Raw genomic sequence first — 20,046 nt, 5'->3', positions numbered from 1 at the left:
ATAACATATACCACTTTTAGGGCTGCAAGAACTTCTAGCTAATCTGAGAGGAATGTGAGTGTAATCAGTGCCCTTAGGTAGAGATACAAGATTCCTCTGAGACCTGTTTGTCCAAAACCAAGAATGCTATGGGTAGAGTAACAATGGCAAAGGTTGCTCATGATCATTATCAGCCAGATTAAACATTTATGAACAGAGTTCTGAGAAGACAGCTTGAAAGGAAGCATGAAAACTTGTGTTTGTGGGTGACAGACCTTAGAGTGACAGCCCAGCAGTGAAGGTGTGTTGGACCCTGCCAGGTGTCACTCCGTGGGCATTGCCACCTTTTCCCATGTCTGAGAGCAGCTGCCACACCAGACAGTGTGAGCAGCCTGCACTCAGCTGGCAGGCTGGCAGCACAGAGTGAAGTAAATGGAGACCAGGATATCAGGCGTGTGTTTGGGAACTCAAGGGGTGCTCTCTTAGCAGCGCACGCTTAGCAGACTCTGGGAAGCAGCACAAGCTGGAGACCTGCACCTCCAGCAGGAAGGATGTGCAGATGGGGACATGTACCTCCCAAAAAGGGAGAATATGTGCACATGTGTGCATGCACTTCATCCATGCTTCCTATTATAGATGTTGGGTGTCCATATAGAAAAGCAAGCAAGGAAGTATGTGAGATCAGTACTCAATTATAGAAGACTGTTCACAGATTTGTGTGTGTTCAGTAATACAACACAAATGCCTAGTTTCATGGTTTACTTGTTACATTATTAATATTGATCATTAAAACGTAGACCACCAATTGTCTGTTTATTAGTGGTATGCAATTAACTGCTTTGATTGACTTAGGCCACATACATTGAGCAGTTTTGCCCAGCTAGAACCTATTAAATTATAAAGGTAGTGTTCTGAAACAAGAATAAAGATGACTAGGCTGCTCTAACCCTGTGGATACTTGCATGCATAAGGAATATATGTAAATAAAAATGTACTCACAGTTTCACTACTTAAAAACCAGCAACTAAGCAAAAATATGCACATATATTTGGGCACGTGGACATCTCATCAGAACGAGATGATCTATTAGCTTTCAGTCAGTCCCCAGGGACTTCTACCTGTTAATATATTTTCTTCCTGAAGCAGCAGTTAAAGCAGAAAACACACACACTTCTACTATGCAGGCTCATTGCCATGTGGACAGTTATACAGGTCCCTGTGTGCATACAGGGCTACAAATGAAAGACTTTGGCCTTTTGGCTGTCATGCCATATTCTAAATTATTTTATCAAAGTGGTATCGTTAAAAAAATGTAATCTAACTCCTAGAAACAAGCCTAAAAAAGGAGTTTCCTTTAAAAAAAAAAAAAAAAAGATGGGACTGAAGGAAATCGCAACTCCTGTAGTTTGTTTTGTTTTGTTTTAATTAAAAACATCAGGAGACTGGAAATGTTACAAATGCAATAATAAACCAAATGTTGATGTTATTTATTGAATGTCAAAAATAGGTTCAGTTAATGCTAATTGCTCTCATACCCACTTATTATATGAATAAATGTAATCATGTCAATGCAGGACTGAAGATTTATAGATGAATGAGATACCCCAAACAGTAACGCAATACCAGTATCCTCTGCAAGGAAAGAAATTCCAAAAATGTGAGGATCTGAAAATGTTCTTCTTTCTCTTTTAAGAATTAGATAGTAGTATGCTATCCTGGCTTTGTTAAAAACAAGACAAGTTTATCTTTTAGTGAATTGTCTTTTCAGCTGAAGTCTTCTTAGTAACTGCACTTTTCTAAAGTAGGATACATATTTTGGTAGACATAGCAATGGAATGCAAGGTTGCTGTTAAGGATACATGTCCTGTGAGAGGGGCAAGGAGGAGAGAACTGAAACAGGTGACTAAAACTGACCAAGTAAGTATTCCATCCTATTCATGTGATACATCATATGAACGTGGGAGATCACGAGGATCTCGTCCCTTTTCCCTATGGCCAACATTAGGAGAGGACCTTGCGAGTCGTCTCTGCAAACTGAGGCCTAGTGACAGGCTGAATCCAGTTCCGGTTGGCTGTAGTGTCCGGTCCAGGATTTCTGGGTGCAGGCTGTGCTGCTGCTGGAGCAGTGCTGATCTTTCCTGGGACTTTTAAGATTAGTTTTGTATATTTTGTATTTTCTATTTTATTAGTAGCATTAGTAAAACATTTTTAATCTTTTCCAACTCTTTTTGTCTTTCTTTGCCTTCTTATCACCTGTATGTAGTGGGGAGTGAGGAGGCTCAAGGAGAGGATAGGGACGAGAGAGGGTTAACAAAGCATCTGCCAGGGTTTGTCACCCTGCAATCAAAACCTTGACACATGCACAAATAAATTGCAAGTGATGACCAAGTTTGGAAAGACTTTATTTTAGCAAATACCTTGAATGCTACCTCAGTCTTTGACTGCTTGTCACACCATTTTCCTTCTCCAAAGAACACTATTTTTGAAAATAGTTTTTCAGTGGAAAAATCTGGGCAAATAAAACATGAGAGGTGCTAACAAGTCCCTCTGAAAAACACATCTTCAGTGGTTAATGTAACTTGAATTTGTAAGCAGGTTCTGGTCCTAAATTTATTGTACAAACAAAATTTAAAAATAAAGACAAAATTCTTCTAGTAAGTAAACTGTGACTTACTTCACCAATCAGGGAGTGAAAGTTTAGTATTAGAAACAGCTATTTCTTATTGCTGTAACAGCAAAAAAATTTGGATACAACCACTCTTTAAGAAATTCGTTAATAAATATTCAATGATGACTAGTATTCAGCACTAACAAATCTACTCATTCAATGTAAACCTGTATCTTTTATTGTGGGGATTGCGACACCGTAACTTTAGTATCTGTGAATAGCACTTAGACTTAGAGATGCTGAAATTTGTATAATGCCCAATATTTAGAGTGATAAGCACTTCACACTGCAACAGATACAGTAATGAAAGGGTGATGCTCATCCCTGGATTTTGATCAAAGTCATTTATTGACAGAGCAATTTGTAGCAACATATGGAAAACCCTCTTTTAGTTTAAAACCATTGCTCCTTGTCCTGTCATAACAGACCCTGCTAAAAAGTCTGGTTTAGATATTTTAAAATTAATATATAGTATAGGTATTTTAAAAATAATATATAGTATACAATCTGATATACGTAGCCACAAAACACTTTGAACATGCATTACTAGAGCAGGTATCTGCATTTCAGAATCTTGAAGCTTTTAAATATAGATTACTTGCCAAGATTACATTAAATATATGATGCACGGTGGAGAATAAAAGGTGCATCTTTAGAATCAATTTGTTCCTTGTTTAACACACACCTCTGATCTGAGTTTGGTCCTAAAACTGCATTTTTATTACTTAAGCTGTTTTGAGTTTTATGACCTCTTTCTATTTTTTAATTTTTTTTTCCTTGTTATATTAGGTTTTGAGATTTTGTTTTGTTTTACAGCACATTTTCAATTTTGGGTGGGAAACAAATGAATGTCCTCACAAATTTAAAAGTACTTTTTGTAGGAGAAATGTGCATGATTCAGATGAATTAAGATCAAACATTTGACCTGTAATGAGGGCCATGTGTCTGGGATTAATGTTTTTCGTTTTTGTTTTTTAAAGAAATGTTAATGAAGTCAGCCCTTCTGATGAATTAAGCTGAAATTAAGTATTTGCTGTAGAATTGATGTTATGTGCATTTTGCTTAAGATTTTTATATAGCTATAATATGTTCTTGCCTTTTATGTAATTTAATCAAACTTACTATTTCTATAAGGAATTTTTGCTTGATGTTGATTCTTAAAAGTACTAAATGTTTTCTAGCTTTTTTCATGACTATTAGTGCTCTAGTTCCAATTAGCTTATCTAATCTAATACGTTTGTTCTTTTTAAACTTTATCATACGTTCAATTATTGGTTTTAAAATTTGGCCTGATATGCAGCCTGAATAATTGGGTTACGCCCCAGGTGAAGGACTTTGTATGTCGTTCTGTTCCCAAGTCAGAGGAATAGGATGGTTGCTCACTTCAATAAGCTTTTCTGCTGCGGAGGGAGTCTGATGAATCAAGTGAAATGTTATCCTGAAAAAGATTTCTCTATCAAGCATCTGTGGCCAATTATATTGAAGTTATTGAAGCACTTAAACTTTTTGATTGCCTAGTCCGCCCAAACATATACATGTTCCTGTTAAGGTGTCTTTAATAAGTAATTTTTACAGGACAAATGCTTAATGAATTTGGTTTTCTTCTCTCACTGCCACAAAGTCAGAAGAAGGGGGAATTTTTTCTGCCCTGTAGGAGCAGTGTTAAGAAGTGTGACTGCCCCTCACAGCTGTTTCAACTAAATTGTAATGGAGTAATATTTTTCCACTCTAAATAATTGAAATGTAATTCACAGACTTTTTTTTCTTTACACAGGCAAGCCATAACAGATGTGCAGACAGCAAATGCTCGGCTTGATGAAATGACCAAATTGACAGAGAAGCTTCAAGGCGAATTGGAGAGAAGGGTATTCTAGAGAAAGAAATAATTTTCCATTGCAATTGAATGGCTTGTCAGTTATTTCTGTGCTGGCATTTAAATTAATCACAAGTTGTTCTCTAACTTGTTTTATATTGGTATATCTTGATTTTGTTCAGGAAAGTTCAGATGATGTCTAGATAACACATATATTCTTTCTAGGAAGAAGATGTGACATCTGCCCAGCAAAGAGAAAGAGCATCTGACAAACGCTTGCGTGAAATACAGTCTAGTATGATACAATTAGAAACAAGGTAAAGATAGCTCATTGGGTCTTAATAAAAGATATGAGGAAGGGAGAGAAAATATTACCCTTTTTCAGCCTTTGGGCTTTGTGTTTCTGAGCAGTTCTGTCTTCTCAAAATACAGATATTTTATGCTTGGCTGCTCTCTGTCTTATTTGTTCTATTCTACAACCTTTTGGAACAGCTTCTGACTTCAATGTATTAAAAAACATAAAACAGACCACCTGATTTTATTGACTGTAATGGACAAAAAATGAGTCATGTATTTTTCATTCTAGTGTGTAAATTCTAGTTACTCAACTCTCAGTGGACTTAGGTGGAGTTCTAAAGAAAAATATTAATACTGAAATTTGAAATGTTCATGTAAAGTAGCTGTTTTTGAAGTGAACACAGGTTTTTCTTTCCGTGTTAAATAAGATTTGGTTTCTGGTCTTAGTTCAGCAATCTTTATTAAAAAAATTATTTAATAAAACAGTTAAAGCATACATCTTAACAATAAATGGTAGCTACAAAGGTACTTTGAATACCTGATAATGAGTAGAACTTTAACTCCACACTATCTGCTGGAAGATTGAAGATTCGATCAGGTTCTTTTGTATCTGAGTGAGTCTTAGATACAGAAGAAATATGGTGGGAGTTTTTTCCCCCTTCACTTTCCAAGGATACCACACTTAGCCATGCAAAGTGATTTTGATTGAAGGATCACAGTTGTTGAATTGTTAACGTAAATCAAATGACCAAATAGCTAAGAAGAATTCACAAATTTCTTATTAAAATAATTGAATTCATCTTTCCTTCTTGGTCCCAGCCCTGTGAGCGTGACTAGCAGGCTCTTTGGTAATGCTAGAAACCAAACAATTACCAGGGAGCCAACTTTGGGACTATAAGTGGCCTCTACTTGATGAATTTTACTGGCCTAAGCGTTGTGGAGGCTCTTAAGTTTACTTCAGAATGTCTTAAGAAATGAGCTAGTTTTATGACTTTCTGTAGGGTATTAACCAATACAAAAATGGTGTTTGATCCCACAAAAATAGAGTGGTTGGTTGTCCTTGTATGTTTCATTACAAACATGTTAGAAAGTAAAAAAACATGGCTGCTTGGAAAGGCAGATCCTTTGTTGCCAAAGTGTTCACTATGGATATTTAGAACCGTGAACTTTATTGAACCAGCAGCACTTGTGGAGCTTTCTGAGATTTTTTGAGGGTACCTTTGAGACTCTCTTGCTCTTTCTTGTTCCTGCCAATACTGACAATCATAATTAAACAATAAGAATTTCTGAGCTGTCGTAAAATTACCTGTGGTTTTCTTGTTCTAATGGTACAGCTGCAACTTCATTGCCCACATCCAATTATTCCATTTCTTCCACAGAGGAAAACTTTATACCTTCTGGGGCTGTTCTGTTCTGTTTTAAATAGAATGTTCTCAGTGATGTATCCCAAGATAGCCACATTCTTCTAAGGATCTTCTGAGATTAGATATCAGAGTTAAGTCCTTTAATATTCAACTCAAAGACCCTAAGAACAAGCAGAAAGCCAGTAATGCACTTTTGACAACTTATGAATACATACTTTATATTAGTTTAGTTTGAAAGAATTAGTGTCTTAGTTAAGCATCTTATTGTTGAATGAGTAAAATTATTGCTGTCTCGTAGATTATGTGTTGCTCTCGAAGATGCTGAACAGCTGACAAGAGAAAGAACAGCCCTGGAGAAACAAATCCAAGAGCTTCAGACAAGGTATGCTGATGTAGAAAGGGAGAAGTATGATGCTGTTGGAAAAGTCCAAGATTGCATACAGCTCTTAGAAGATGCTAACCTACAAAGAAGTCAGGTAAGGCAATGGATGAAGGTATTTCTTAAGTATTCAAATACTTCCAGCACTTACAGTTGTGAAGTGCCTGATTATCCATTCTTCTAGGCATACATGCATACACAGACAAGCTTCTGTTATCTCTGTTATACTAAAATTAGCAGTGGGTAAGATAGAAAACTGTGATATGACCATATGTTACTTAGACTTGTCACACAGTATAAATTTCAAATAATATGTTGAGTCCCTGGATAAAGCCGATCTAAGTGATAATACTGTACCTGAACTTGAATTTTCAGAAATTTCTGACAGGGTTTTTTATCAGATGTTTATAAAGAAGTTGGTCTGTCAGAATAAAAAAGAAAGGCCTATTATGAATTTATAACTTACTAATGGTTAGGAAAGAATAGCTAAAACTGAAGGGACATTTTTCTTATGTGATGCACATAGGTCACCGAGAGAGTGAGTTCTGCATGAGTGAGTTCAGAAGAAATCTGGAAAAATGACTGAGTAATGAGTTGGTAAAGTCTGCAGCTAGGAAAAAATTGCTAAAGCGTTTGTTAGTGTGTGATAAAATCGCAGAAGAAATAAAAATATGCTATATTGGGTGCTGAATTTAGTCTTACCAGTCCAACAACTGTTTAGGAGATGGTATGGGTGTCCCTTAAGAATGCATTCACACAGTCCTCAGTGGTACTTGATACAATGAACAGAATGTTCAGAATCAGAATTAAAGATGCTTTTAAATATAGTGCCCCTCCATGTGCAGTTTTGATCAGCCCATTTCAGGTAAGACATAGCAGAATTAGGCAAGTGCAGGAGGAGTCAACAAGGAAAACTAGACAAGTGGAGAGGCCCTAAAACAAATTTTTCTGTAGAATATGTAAGTAAACCGTCGTAAGATGATGTATATACCAAAAGTATAGGTAGGAAAACAGTCAAATTCATGACAGAACAATCCACTAAAACTACCTAAGTATGGGATCTAATCCATGCATCTACTTATCAAAAAAAAAAAACAAGGTCCTCCTGTTTTCCCAGATCTTAACCTTCCTGAAGTATCGGCTGTTTACCCCTTTAGGAGATATGATACAGGGTGTGGTAAACTTTTGTCTAATATGGGTGCTTCGGTGTTTTAATGCCAAGCTTCAGTTTGAGTCAGGCTATTAGAAATCAAATGAATTGTATTTACTGGCAAGACAGAACTTTAATGCACATCTGATGACTGTAGACATCAGTAAATCAAACCCAGATTAGTTAAAGCCTGTGGGAATAAATGGAGAATCTTAGAATTGATCCTATTTGGGCTAGCATGTTGAACTGTTGAGGAATTAAGGAGGTCAATGTTCTCTTTTAGTCTGAAGTTGCTTTTCAAATTTGGGGAGTCTCCTGAGTATCTAAACTAGCTTTTTGCTTTTAACTTTTGGAATATTAAAGTTACTGCTGTCTTTTTTGCACTTGCTGAATTCAGCTCAGTGACGAAGGAGGCACACCTGCCTTCTTTTTTCTGGCAGAAGAAGGAGCTAACCTCTCTAAGGACATCCTTCTAGCTTCTGGCCTGCTTCCCGAATAGATTAAGATATTGACAAAGCTTAGAGGTTCTGGTTGTTCCTGCAGTTCAACTTCTGTGATTCTTATTATACAAAAGAGGATTATCATCTTGTGATATAGAGTCTTTCTTCCCATGTATTTATAGTCATTTAGGAAAACCTTTGGTGACATCTTTTCCTTTTCATAATTTCCTCATAACTTTCTGCATCTCATTTGCTTTATGAATTGATCTTCCACAATTCCCTTTACCTGTCAGGCCCTGGTTCGGAAAGGGATGAAAAAATAAGTTTTCCATCCTCCAGCTCTTGATGTCCATCTTTGGACTTGTCAGTTCCTTTTTCTCAGCAAGAAATTTTGATCCTTAGCAGCATTCCACTACAGCCTGGTGGCAGGGAGAATCTCAAAGGTAAAAATCAATCATTTTTTTTCAGAGTTTAAAAACCAGGAAACACTCTCATTTGAACATTACTGGTAAGGAGTATAATTCACATTTCCAGTTGCTAAGTATTAGTATGTCAGAGTGGTGTTAGAACACCGTTTCTCATCCAAAAGTAGTTCAGCAGATCATTGGATGCTGCTTGCTATGAGCTCACATGAAGCTGACAGAAAGAAGTGGCCCAGTAAAATTATTGTGATGTAAATTTTATCTGTGAGACAGTAACTGAACAATCACAGATAAATAAGTGGCTTTTTATAAGTAACAGTTTAGTATAATGCTGTAGTAAGAATAAACTGGAATTTGCAGATACTTGTTGATTTATTGCTCTGGCTAAAAACATCCTGAATTTTTCAAACTGGGAAGTTTTTAAAAAAATGCAGCATATATATGTGTGTGTGTGTGTGTATATATGTATATATTAGTTAATTCTGTGTCGTGAACTGTGGCCACAGAGGTTTCTCCCTGCTCTGTAACAGATTGGTGGGGAGAGGGAGTAGCAGTAGCGGGCTGTCATGATAATGTTGCTTCTTTTATGTTAACCTTGTAAAGCACACAAAGTTGAGCTTACCAAGAGACATCAGAAGAATTTTAAAAGAGTAGTTTGAGAAATAAAATTGAATGTCAGCAGTAAAAGAGAGTATGACCAGTGAAGTGGCATTTTATTGCCTGAAGTCAGTAACCTTCTATAGGCTCAATTTATGTCATCCATTAGGGACGTTTTTACGTCTTTCTCCCTTTATGCATCTACATTTTCTCTAAGTGCCACCTAGGATTTTTCATCTCTCCCATCAAGAATTCTATATTAACTTCTGTCATCTTTTCAGACCAGTATCTCCTATTATATATTAACATCAGTAGCTTTCTTGCATCCTTCTCAGGATGGGTTCCTTATGACACCTTTTTCTGTAATTCTCACCATTATTTTATGCTAAAGAGCTCCTTGGTTCATTGTTATCACCATGAAAGGCACTGCATACACATTCCTTAATTGCTTATATTTTTTTTATTTTTTTACTTTTAAGTTTTCTGGAAGGTAAGTGATTTAGTACAGCAGCCATTAAAAAATGCATAGCTATATGTAGGAGCATGTGTGTGTGTGTACAGGTATTTAGTTTCCTAACAGAGAACTTTCTAGGTGGTAGCGTTGGCATTGGTTTCTATTACAGGTGCCAGCCCCAGATGAGAACACTGGGGAGTAGCCTTGCCTTTTGCTCCGAGTTCCTGTGCTTGCTTCTGTGTAATTCCATGTCCAGCCAAAATCTGAAAGTACCAATAAGTCCCAGTAGAAAAAGGCATCTACCGACACTAACTTTTTGTGTGGTTCTGGTTTGCAGTAGTGTACATTTAGTGCTAAACGTTCTCGCTGTTCTAGTTTTCCTGTTGGGTCTCGATGTCAGCTACTCCAAAGGAAAAAAGGTTTTCTGAACCGTGGCTATGTGTGGTTTCTTCTCTCAGTACTAGATATGATGTCACGACTGAAATGTTATCAGTAGTATTTCAAGTTGTTATTTTTTTTTAGGCACTGATTGCAGAGAAACAAAAAGAAGAGGATATTAAAAAAATGAAAGATGAAATGGCTCAACTTGCGGAAGATACTGCTGCAAGAATTAGAAAGGAAGTAAGTTGTGATGTTTAGAAGGAATGACTTTGAGTTAAGTCTGAAAGAAAAGTTTAAATATTTATAGCAAAGTTTTTGTTGTTGTTTTCCAAGAATGTGTCAGAGTGGGCTCGTACACATGTGATTTTAATGGTTAGGATGGTGGTGCCCATGTGGGTCATGCATTGGCCTCTTGTGTCTGTATAGCAGTTCAGATTAGATTCATTGAGCCTTAGAATAGTCACAGCAATGGCAGCTGGCCTCATCTGTGCCTGCTGTTGTGAATGGTTTCTGTTGCCTGAACTACTTCCCTGAATAGAGCTTAACTTTGCAAATGTTTCTTGAATGGTTAGCCCTGCAAAGAGTATGTTGTATGAGCTGCACAAGTGCCTTGGAGGCTAATGAGGGACAAATGGTAAGATTAGGGCTCATGAGCCTTCTTGCCTTTTATTTGGGAGCTGGGGAAATACTGAGTGTATAAGAAGGAGTAACAGTTGACATTGCTGTTGAAAACTTGAACCAAAATCTCATCTTACTTGCATGAAGTACATCTCTGCCCATGAAATTTGTTCTACAAAAACCCACAGTGAATGCCGGCAAAGTGACACTTTTTGGTTTGGTATATCGATTTTTAAGGAATTAAACAGCTGACTTGCAATTGAATAGAAACTACTGTAAGTCAGTCCCAAACCAGGCATGAGTGAGTACCCAAGTTTCCCAGATGAAGGTTTGGGGTTTTTTTCCTCCTAGCTTAGCTGTTTGCGTAATTTATATAAGGTAAAGGAACTGCATGGAGAGTGTCAAATGATTCAAAAAGGAATTGAAATCTTTGACTGATTAAATATGAAGCCTCTTCTGGAAGTTTACATAAATGATATGCAGAATTCTAATTGCTTTATTTTTTGCAGAACATTGTTAACATTGTGAGAAATTTTAGAGTTAAATGGTTTAATAATGCTAGTAAATTTGCAAACTAAAAGCTGACATCAATTCATATTAATAGATTTTATCCTATGACAGTAGTTCACAGTACAGTGACGCTATGATAAACATTTGGGAAAATATTTTGGTTTTCCTCAGTGTGAAAAACTATTGATGGTGCATGGTCATCATGGTCATATCTTAGAGTGTTTTGATGATATAGGTTGCAAGGCAGCATACTGGCAGAACTGTACTCTTCAGCGTTGTTATCTAACCGTATATTCTTCCTAACTAAATCCAATTCTTAAATCTCTCAAGAAGCGCAAGTGTTGATGTCTGTGCAGACACTGTGAAGACATGAGGAATGGCACTTTGATTTCAGAGATTCTGTTCAGTAGCACATCAACAGACTGTGTTGTATTGAGATCAAGGAATTTAATTTCTGGTACATGGGCTTATCTTGGAAGTTGCTGATGGAAGCTCATATATGTTCAGGTGATGGGACCTGTTGAAAGTTACGCTTTCTTTTGGCATCTCAGTACTTAAAAATATTCCCTATTTAGGCAAGTAAGACTCTTCTACCAAGTACAGCTAACAATCAAAAGGCTCAATATCACCGTATACTTAGAAACCCAAAATTGGCAGAGAAATTAAAAATGTGATAGTCTGTTTATGATTTTTGTTATTGTCTTTATGAGCAGCTGAAATAATGAAGATCTTCTGATAAAAGACTATTCACAAAATTAATTTATTCCATGTTATCCCATCTGCAGACTAATGTATCTAGAGGTCCACAATAATTATGTGCAGGTCAAAGAGACTTGCTTTATTTTATGGCAAACTCCAGAGGAAATAAAGGCTTGTTACAGGCATGTGTTGCCAATACCTTCTTTCTGTTGCAAGTGGACAACAATGTGTATCAGTCGTCTCATATGCAAATTTCCCGTGGTGTAACTGTTTTTTTTCTTCCTTTCACTTTCTTCGCTATGACATGATGTGCGTATGGACTGTATAGGGTTGAAATGATTCCTTTTCTTTCCAGTCCTTTCATTTCGAGAAGTTTCAGGAAGATACTGCCTAAATTTTAAGAGCCCTTAAAATGAGGATAAAAAGATGGTTTGTGCCTTCTATTTGGTGGTTACCTGAAAGAATCACAAAAACTGTGTGAATTACTTAAAACTGCAATATTTAATGTCATACATGGTTTGGAGAAGGTGCAGGAGTAACTGGGATAACCACTCAGTCTAGTTGTGACAATGATTTACAAATCAGAAGTTAGAAATTAGAAATGCCCTATTTCTTATTTTGAAATTATCTCAGTAAAAGTGAATATATCAAAAGCATTTTTAAAAGTGTTGTCATGCTTCTCCAGCTACAATATTAACAAATAGTTCCTTTGTTGTGTGATCTAAAAAGAGTGTTACACAAATTGCAGATATCTTGCACCTAATGGGCAGCAGCTTTCCTGATAGTCTTATTGTTCTTTTTCAAAGGCCTTATTGTGATGTCATCTTTTCTGCTTTTTTTCCTAAACACCCTCAGTTAAAGTAGTAAGTATTGATAATAAACATTCTTTTAACATTTATACAGTTGTAATGTATACAGTTTATACAGTTATACAGATTTGTCAGTTATTGCAGTCCCATATATTTGCATATTTATATACCTGCACCACATATAGGCAATATATATAAAAAGAGGATGGAAAAATAGTTTACAAGATTGATTTTTCTGGTTGCACTTTGTTTTTGATCACAGGTAGACATGGTAAAGAAGCCATATAATGTGCAGATTTCTCGACTAACAGAAGAACTTTCAGCTCTTCAGATGGTATGGTGCTGACTGATGAAAATGGTTTTGATAGCAAAATGTTTGAGAGTTCAAGTAAGATGCTAAATTCAGGTAAAAGTCAATTAATGGTTAATTGTTTAGGACTGTGCTTTACTACTGTATAGCACTTTATGTCCTGCACGTCTCCAGACATTAATGGAACATACGATGTCTTTGTGTTACTTGACAAAAGTGACCATGTGTGGTATCTTTAACAGTCAGGACAGAGATTCATAAAGCACAGAAAGTTCAGTATTGCATATATATGGTTGAGAATGTAGAAATGAAGTACGCTAAGAGAAACTCTGTGCATCACAATCATATTATTGAATCAATGAGGAAGGAACTTGTAACAAATTAAATGGGGGACCAAAAGAGATTGATGCATATGCACCTGTTTATGGGTTAAATTTATGAAAAGAGTATTTCATTTTGTGTGTCTTGGTCTGTATAGTGAATGAGACTGATCCTATAGAGAAGATAACAAGGAGGTAAATATAATCAAATGCCTACACACCAGTGACTAGATTTATGTTTACAATGGCTGGTTTTGGGGTTTGGCGTTTCTTGAATTTTTGAGATTTTTTTTTAATTAGATTTATTTTAATATGCCTTTTAAAACTAGGAATGTGGAGAAAAACAGGGTCAGATTGAACGAGCCATTAGAGAAAAGAGAGCAGTAGAAGAAGAGCTTGAAAAGGTAAGGCAATTGCATGCATTTTGACATTATGCTTAAGATCTCTTTTCAGAAGGAAAAGTGATGTTGATTTTTCCCATTTCTCATGGATTATTTTGTTCCTTTAATTTTCTTATTTTTTGGGTAGTTTTTCTTAATTGTAAATTTTCATGTCATTATTTCAAGGTTTGTTTGCTTGTTTGTTTTTTAAATCCGGAAAGCATTTTAAAGCATTAATACTAAACTGAAAAAGAGGGTTCTTTGAAAAGTTTAAAAAGTAACAGGAGAGATGTTTGACATAATCCAAAAGAATGTTGGTACATGTTCCAGTTAAACTTCAAATCAGTAGACAGAAAACTAAATAAATGCCAGATCTTTGAAAACTCTTTTCCAAGTAGCACCAACAATGATAGGAATTAAGTTTTGTTTTAAATCACTGGAAAATAGGACGCAATGAGGAGCAGCCTCCTTGTCAGTACTACACTGCTCATCTCCAGTGCAAGGTGAAGACGATCTCACATGTAAGTTTATTCTTCAGGTTTACAGGCAAGACAGAGGATATGAGTCTGACACGAGAAAACTAGAGCAAATGCATCAGAAATATTTACTTGCAGAAGCTACCAAATGTGACCTTCAGCTAACGCTGCAGACAACACAAAATAAACTGAAACAGCTGGAAATGAAGTAAGGAATAGATGTTACAGAAATTGGAATGGAAAATAATGGAAATTGTTTCTGACAAATTGTTGGTTGTGTGTTATGTTTTTGTAACGTGGTTTTAACCAGCAGCCAGAATGGTATCAAGTTACCATAATTCTGAAGCAAGGGCAATTATGATTCACTATAAAAGTATTAAAGGGGATAACACACTAAAGAATGAAAGGTTTTCTTTAAAAGATGAGAACTGCAAGCAGTTGTTTAACAAAAAAAAATGGAAAGAGGTGTATATTATTTTGAATCTTACTGCATTTTTCAATACTGTTTGTAGGTAAAGTTACTCTATGAAATATTTGGGCAGAATTTATTACTTCATAAATTCACCTACAGTGTGGTATCTCCTAGTATGTGCAGAACACTTTATGTTTACATAGCATACTGAATTTCAGGTCTGTGTCCAGAGCTAAGAGATGTTATTGCAGTTCAAATAATATTATACAATGGTAAAAACTACAATATGGTGCACATTTTTAGACCAGGTTGTTTTTTTCAGCATGAAAAGTGCAGGATTCTCTGAAAGCTTCAGTCATTTCTGTACTCTGCTGATCATAAATCCTGTCACTTCACTAGAACAATCCTCAGCTGGCAATCTGGAAAAGATATTAAAATAAAAATCTCCTGTTTCACGTAGTCATTTTCCTGAGCTTGCTGCAATATTAGATTGTCTTTATGAATTCCCTCATCTTGATAAAATTCTTTGCTGACTTGTTTATAGTTTTAGCTGTCAAGCCCATAAAATGTGCTGAGCTGATACAAACTTTGAGGAAGAAACAGGGGACCAGCTGTACGGTGTCAGCCCCAAAAGCTGACCCAATATATGTTTTTTCTGGAGTTGTTCAACTCTTGAGTTCCAACAAGACTTTTATTCTCTTTCAGCCTTGAGGAAGAGAAATCTCGTTCCCAGGAAGTTGTCTCTAGATTGGAAAGCACTCTGGCCTCAGAAAGAGAAAAGAGTGTCTTCATCAGTGAAGACAGGCTAAAACTTCAGCAAGAGAATGAGCAACTGCAAAGAGAAATGGATGGCTTGAGAAAACTGGCGTCAGAGGCTCAACGAAATGCTAAAATAAAAGTATAGTTTATATGTTATTTTTTTTAATGTAAGACTGACATTTGCTTAGTAAGGCAGCATTTCTAAGAGAAAATAATCAGAAGTTTAAAATAAGGATGAGAGTTTCAATTATGCTTCATGGTTTCTGCTTAAAAATAATTTTGTTGTAGCATTGTGTGTCCTCAGAATTTTGTGAGTACCTCAATCTCTGCTAATTAAATTGTATTATAATTTCTTAATTTATGCTCACTAAGAAGATCCCAAATGTTCTTTGCTTTTTATAAGATAAAAAGATCAAATAATAACGTATTTTCCTTCAAGCTTCCTTTCAGGCTTCACTTACTCCAATTCCAGGTCTTCATTTACCTGCTGTCTTTAATGTGTTAGGAATCCCTGTGTGACTTTCAGTCCAGAGTGTTTGTCTACTTGTTAGTCCACCACGTTGTCAGAGCAGTGTGTAAATAATACATAATTTAATAGTATGGTTATCGAACACTGGTTCTATGTTTTCTGTACAGAGAATATATTTCTATACAAGTAGTTGCAACCAAGATTATTAGCTGAAAGATGGATGTTCTTTTTGAATGTGTTCTGTTAAATGCAACTGAATAGACTGCAGGTGGGTTAATGACTTAATAGTAACCTCAGCAGATACATGGTACCTTTGGCTTCTGAAGGAAGTAACAACTTTGATCCTTGATGTGCTTCCTAAACAAAGAAAACTGGTACTTTCTGTTTTGCTCTTAACCCCAGGCATATAAACATATTGAAAAGGGATCTAAGAATCCACAGCAATGCAGGTGACTTTAGTGAACAATTTTACAAATTCTGAATGGGAACCATCTCAAATCCAGTTACCGCTTTGCACCACAAGATAAAGGAAGCAGTGAAATAAAACAGGAAATCTAGTTCCAACTCCAGAACCCTTTGGTCAAACGTAATTTAATAGCAAATGATCAGAGTCTTGAAAAATATAGATACCAGATCTTTTGTCTATCTCATTTTTAATCAGACAGGCTTCCATTGTAGTCACAGATAATATGTATTGCTTGCTTTCATTTTCCTCTGATGTACAAAGGATTTTAGATGCAGTTAAGAAATTCCTAATGCATTTAACTAGATGAAAAAGAAAGAACGTATTTCTGTGGAAAAAACACAAGGGAGAAGGATAAAGATTATTTACTAAAATAAGCATACACAGCTCATTATCCTTTATTGTCAGTTGGACTATTTGCTTAAATTGGCTCTGGGAACATGTATCTATTTGAGCATATAATTACAAGTTTAATTATTGTATGTTACATGCTTTCAACAAATGATTATAAATTTAACTCAGATGTTGTAAAAAAGAAAAAGTAACAAATGAGAAACTCGATTGTACCCTCTTTGTACTTTTTCTAGATAAGCACAATGGAGCATGAGTATGCTCTGAAAGAAAGTGGATATGAAGCTCAACTTAAGGAAATGGAAGACACCAGTCACAAGTCTACTGCTGAACTTAGACGTCTGTTACTAGCTCAGCAAAAAGCAACAAATCGGTGGAAAGAAGAAACAAAAAGTCTTACTGAAACTACAGAAGCCAGGATCGCTAAGCTAAAGTAAGTGCAGTTTGGTTCCTCTTCTGGAAGTTGTGAACAGTTGCAGTTAGTTTGGTGTATGGCAGGAGACCTGTGGTGAAAACCATGAAGAGCAAACCACCCAGACTAGATGACGTGCTTGCAGCAAAACAAGAAAGAATGTTCTAAGAGAACGGGTGATGCTCTTTATGAAGTTAGCAGCTAAGCACTGAAGTAAAAATTTTGCATCTTGTTAACATGTGTGAATTTTGTAATGACAAAAAATAAATTGAAGATATTCTTTTTAATTTTCTCTTGCAAGATACAGCATGCTCAATGTAGAGAATTTTAACTTTGGATTATGAAAACTCCTATATTTATAGCTGTTCAGAACAGTCACCATAAAGTCAGTTGTGGAGTGAATCTCCAGACTTCTAAAACAAGCTGCAAAAACCTATTGGGACATGCATCTAATGCTCTTTTCTGAGCAGTTACTGTCATAAATGAGGATACAAATGAGTTGTGTGATTGCCTTAAGCAAAAATATGATATAAACTCTATTTTTCTCTTAATTCCTACTGGTTGCCTGGTAACTTATTCCCAGCACAAAATAGAGGAAAATTTTCAGTTTTGAAAGGGCATAACAATAAGGGCATATCACCAAACAGATAGAGATTACACACCATTCCTAGATGCTGGGATGGAGCCTGTGAGCCTATGGTCAGAGAGACATCAACTGGTTTAGAGAGGACAGTGGAGTTACTGGAAATGAGGGAATGAGAAGGCAGCCTCCCAATGAGAAATTAGCCATTTGCAAGTTATGTTTGAAATAAATTCTACAAACTTATCTTTGTTTTAAATGCACACTGCTACAGGTAGTGTTTCCTTCTACTTCTATGTTAATATCCATTAAAAATGGGTATTTTTAATTCCTCCAACTCAGCTTCCGCACAGGTCTTGTCTTTGGCTGGCAAGTAGCAGCCAAACTGTGGCTGCACTCACTCACTCGTTCACTCTGGTTGGCCAGGTAGTTGGTGCTTACAGCACGCAAAATTTTAAACATGTGTTTGCCTCATGCTTTATTTGATTTCTAAGCTCAGGAATCTCTGTCAGATCAAATAGCCTATAAATTAGAGATTAAATTAGCCTGATATTTTTGTGGAACTTCTAAGAAGTTTATGTCCTCAAGATCTCTTCCTCTCCCAAACCGGTTGAAAATCGGAGGAGACTGTCAGATAGGTACACAGCAACTTCTAAACTAGGGAGCCTGATTTCATGAGTCTCATTTCATTAAAATAAAAATGGTTAGATGAGAATATAACAATGTTGCATGTATCATTGTCTTTTAGGAAGTGCATTCAGTGGTTTTTAGAAGAAAAATCCGGAGTCTGCATCTCTGTTAATTTGAGAAATTTGAGATGACCCGTTAGTCACTTAAAGTGCAGCATGCACTCAACTATAGCACTTGGGCTGATTTTTACAAGTTGCTTGCTGTCATTTAACAAGGAAGCAAAGTTTTTGACCTGTTAAAATTGGAAACCTGTGAATTCTAGCTTTTCTTTCCTTTGGAGTGATCTTTGAATGTTTCAGGTTTTCCTATAATGGCTTATGTATTCTCAGCTCCAACCGTAACGTTTCCAGTATTCTGTGCAATTTTTTGCATCACAACTTTTTAGGCATAGCTTGACATTTCTTAGTTGTTCAATGCCTGTGGTGTGACTGGAATTAGAACCCAAGTATGACAAATCTACCCTACCCTACCTCCAGTGAACTTCAGACGTAGCAGTATCATATGGAGGAGTTCTTCCCTTTGAAACTAATTTCATTCCTCTTTAAAGTGACAGTGTCTATTATGACTAGTTTTACACACTGTCCAAATAAAGGAATGCTTATGAGTTTCATCCTGCTTCAATACAAGAATGATAAAACATTTATTGATGACCTTTCTGTTTTACTAGCAGCTTCAGTGATCAGCCTAGAAAGCCTTTCATTTTTTTTTCAAGTGTTCCTTTTCTATGTGTTTAGAACACTCTGTAGTAGTAGTGGATTGTTACCTATGATAACAAGTTCAGTTTAAATTTTTCAGATGCAAATTGAGATAATATTTTTGCCCATTTTTCTAGAAAATCAAGTACTATATAATCACTCTGGTCATTGTCACATCTCCTAACCAAACAGTTTTAGCCTTTTTACCTTATCTGTCCAGATGTGGGCTGGCTTATTTTGCCTTAAAATATACTGCATTTCTTAGAAATTACTAAAGAATTCTTTAAAAAGGCAAAAAGTCTCTTTCAGAAGTCATCAGATTGTTCAGCATGTCTGTGAGACACTGGGAGCTGTGCTTGTTCACTGACACTTCTAGTGCTATCGCTTCACTAATTCTCTTTTGACAGCTTTTGTAAATGCAGTAACTAAAGAAAAACTATATAATGTTTCATGCCGAGGTAAACTTAAGCTGTTAAACTTGTAGTTTATTTTCTGGAAATGAAACTACAAAACCTCTCGCAGCTGAGTATCTGGGTTCATAACTAGATCCTGAATTTGATTCAGCACCTTCCAATTAAAAGGGAAGAATTGCAGACTTCCAAAACAATTAAAATTATGTGAAACATCTGCTTTCGTTCGTAAAGCTTTAATGTTTGGTGTTAAAATGTTGTTGTAGTGGACCAAAAGCTTTAGACCTTCTTTATCTGCAGCAAAATGCTGACATAGAAAATATATCAGGTGTCAGAGAAAGTCTGTTTTGTGAATCTGTGGCAAAAAATAGGTAGTAAATTTTGGAAAAGTCCCTGTTTATGTGAGAGACTGCCTATGTGGCATCATCTGGAAAACTCCTGCAACAATCCAACATCCTGCATCAGAGAATGCTGCCTGATGAGCAGAAGAGACAAAAGCATTAATCGCATATTCGAAACTGTAAGTCTACACTAAGTCCATGATTTTCTGTCACTTCAGTAGACATTTTGGTGCAAGTATAAAAGCAAAGTCAGTTACTTCTAAAGAGGATTTAACAGGCGATGCTTTTTCGTACTGTATAAGCTAGAAGCAGAAGTTTTTATGGGGTAATACTTGCCACATAAACAAGCAGACTGGCAATAAAAGCAAGTTTGTTCTCTGCTAGAAGGTTGTACTTTA

General features: G+C 36.0%; 1 protein-coding gene across 3 annotated transcripts in view; it reads left to right on the top strand.

Annotated features, from left to right (window-relative positions):
- Window positions 1–20,046, top strand: part of SCLT1 (sodium channel and clathrin linker 1) — a 47,770-nt gene that overhangs the window by 12,700 nt on the left and 15,024 nt on the right. For all 3 annotated transcript variants that reach the window (XM_080343577.1, XM_080343575.1, XM_080343576.1), the window contains 9 exons: window positions 4,422–4,512; window positions 4,686–4,777; window positions 6,420–6,597; window positions 10,086–10,184; window positions 12,843–12,914; window positions 13,540–13,614; window positions 14,129–14,274; window positions 15,184–15,376; window positions 16,757–16,953. In XM_080343577.1, the coding sequence (XP_080199703.1) occupies window positions 4,422–4,512; window positions 4,686–4,777; window positions 6,420–6,597; window positions 10,086–10,184; window positions 12,843–12,914; window positions 13,540–13,614; window positions 14,129–14,274; window positions 15,184–15,376; window positions 16,757–16,953 (1,143 nt within the window). The remainder of the gene's footprint in view (window positions 1–4,421; window positions 4,513–4,685; window positions 4,778–6,419; window positions 6,598–10,085; window positions 10,185–12,842; window positions 12,915–13,539; window positions 13,615–14,128; window positions 14,275–15,183; window positions 15,377–16,756; window positions 16,954–20,046) is intronic.

Source organism: Nesoenas mayeri (genome assembly GCF_963082525.1).
Source record: "Nesoenas mayeri genome assembly, chromosome: 4".
Classification (NCBI taxonomy): Eukaryota; Metazoa; Chordata; class Aves; order Columbiformes; family Columbidae; genus Nesoenas; species Nesoenas mayeri.
Note: the sequence above shows the minus strand (reverse complement) of the source record. Positions and strands in the feature narration are given on the sequence as shown.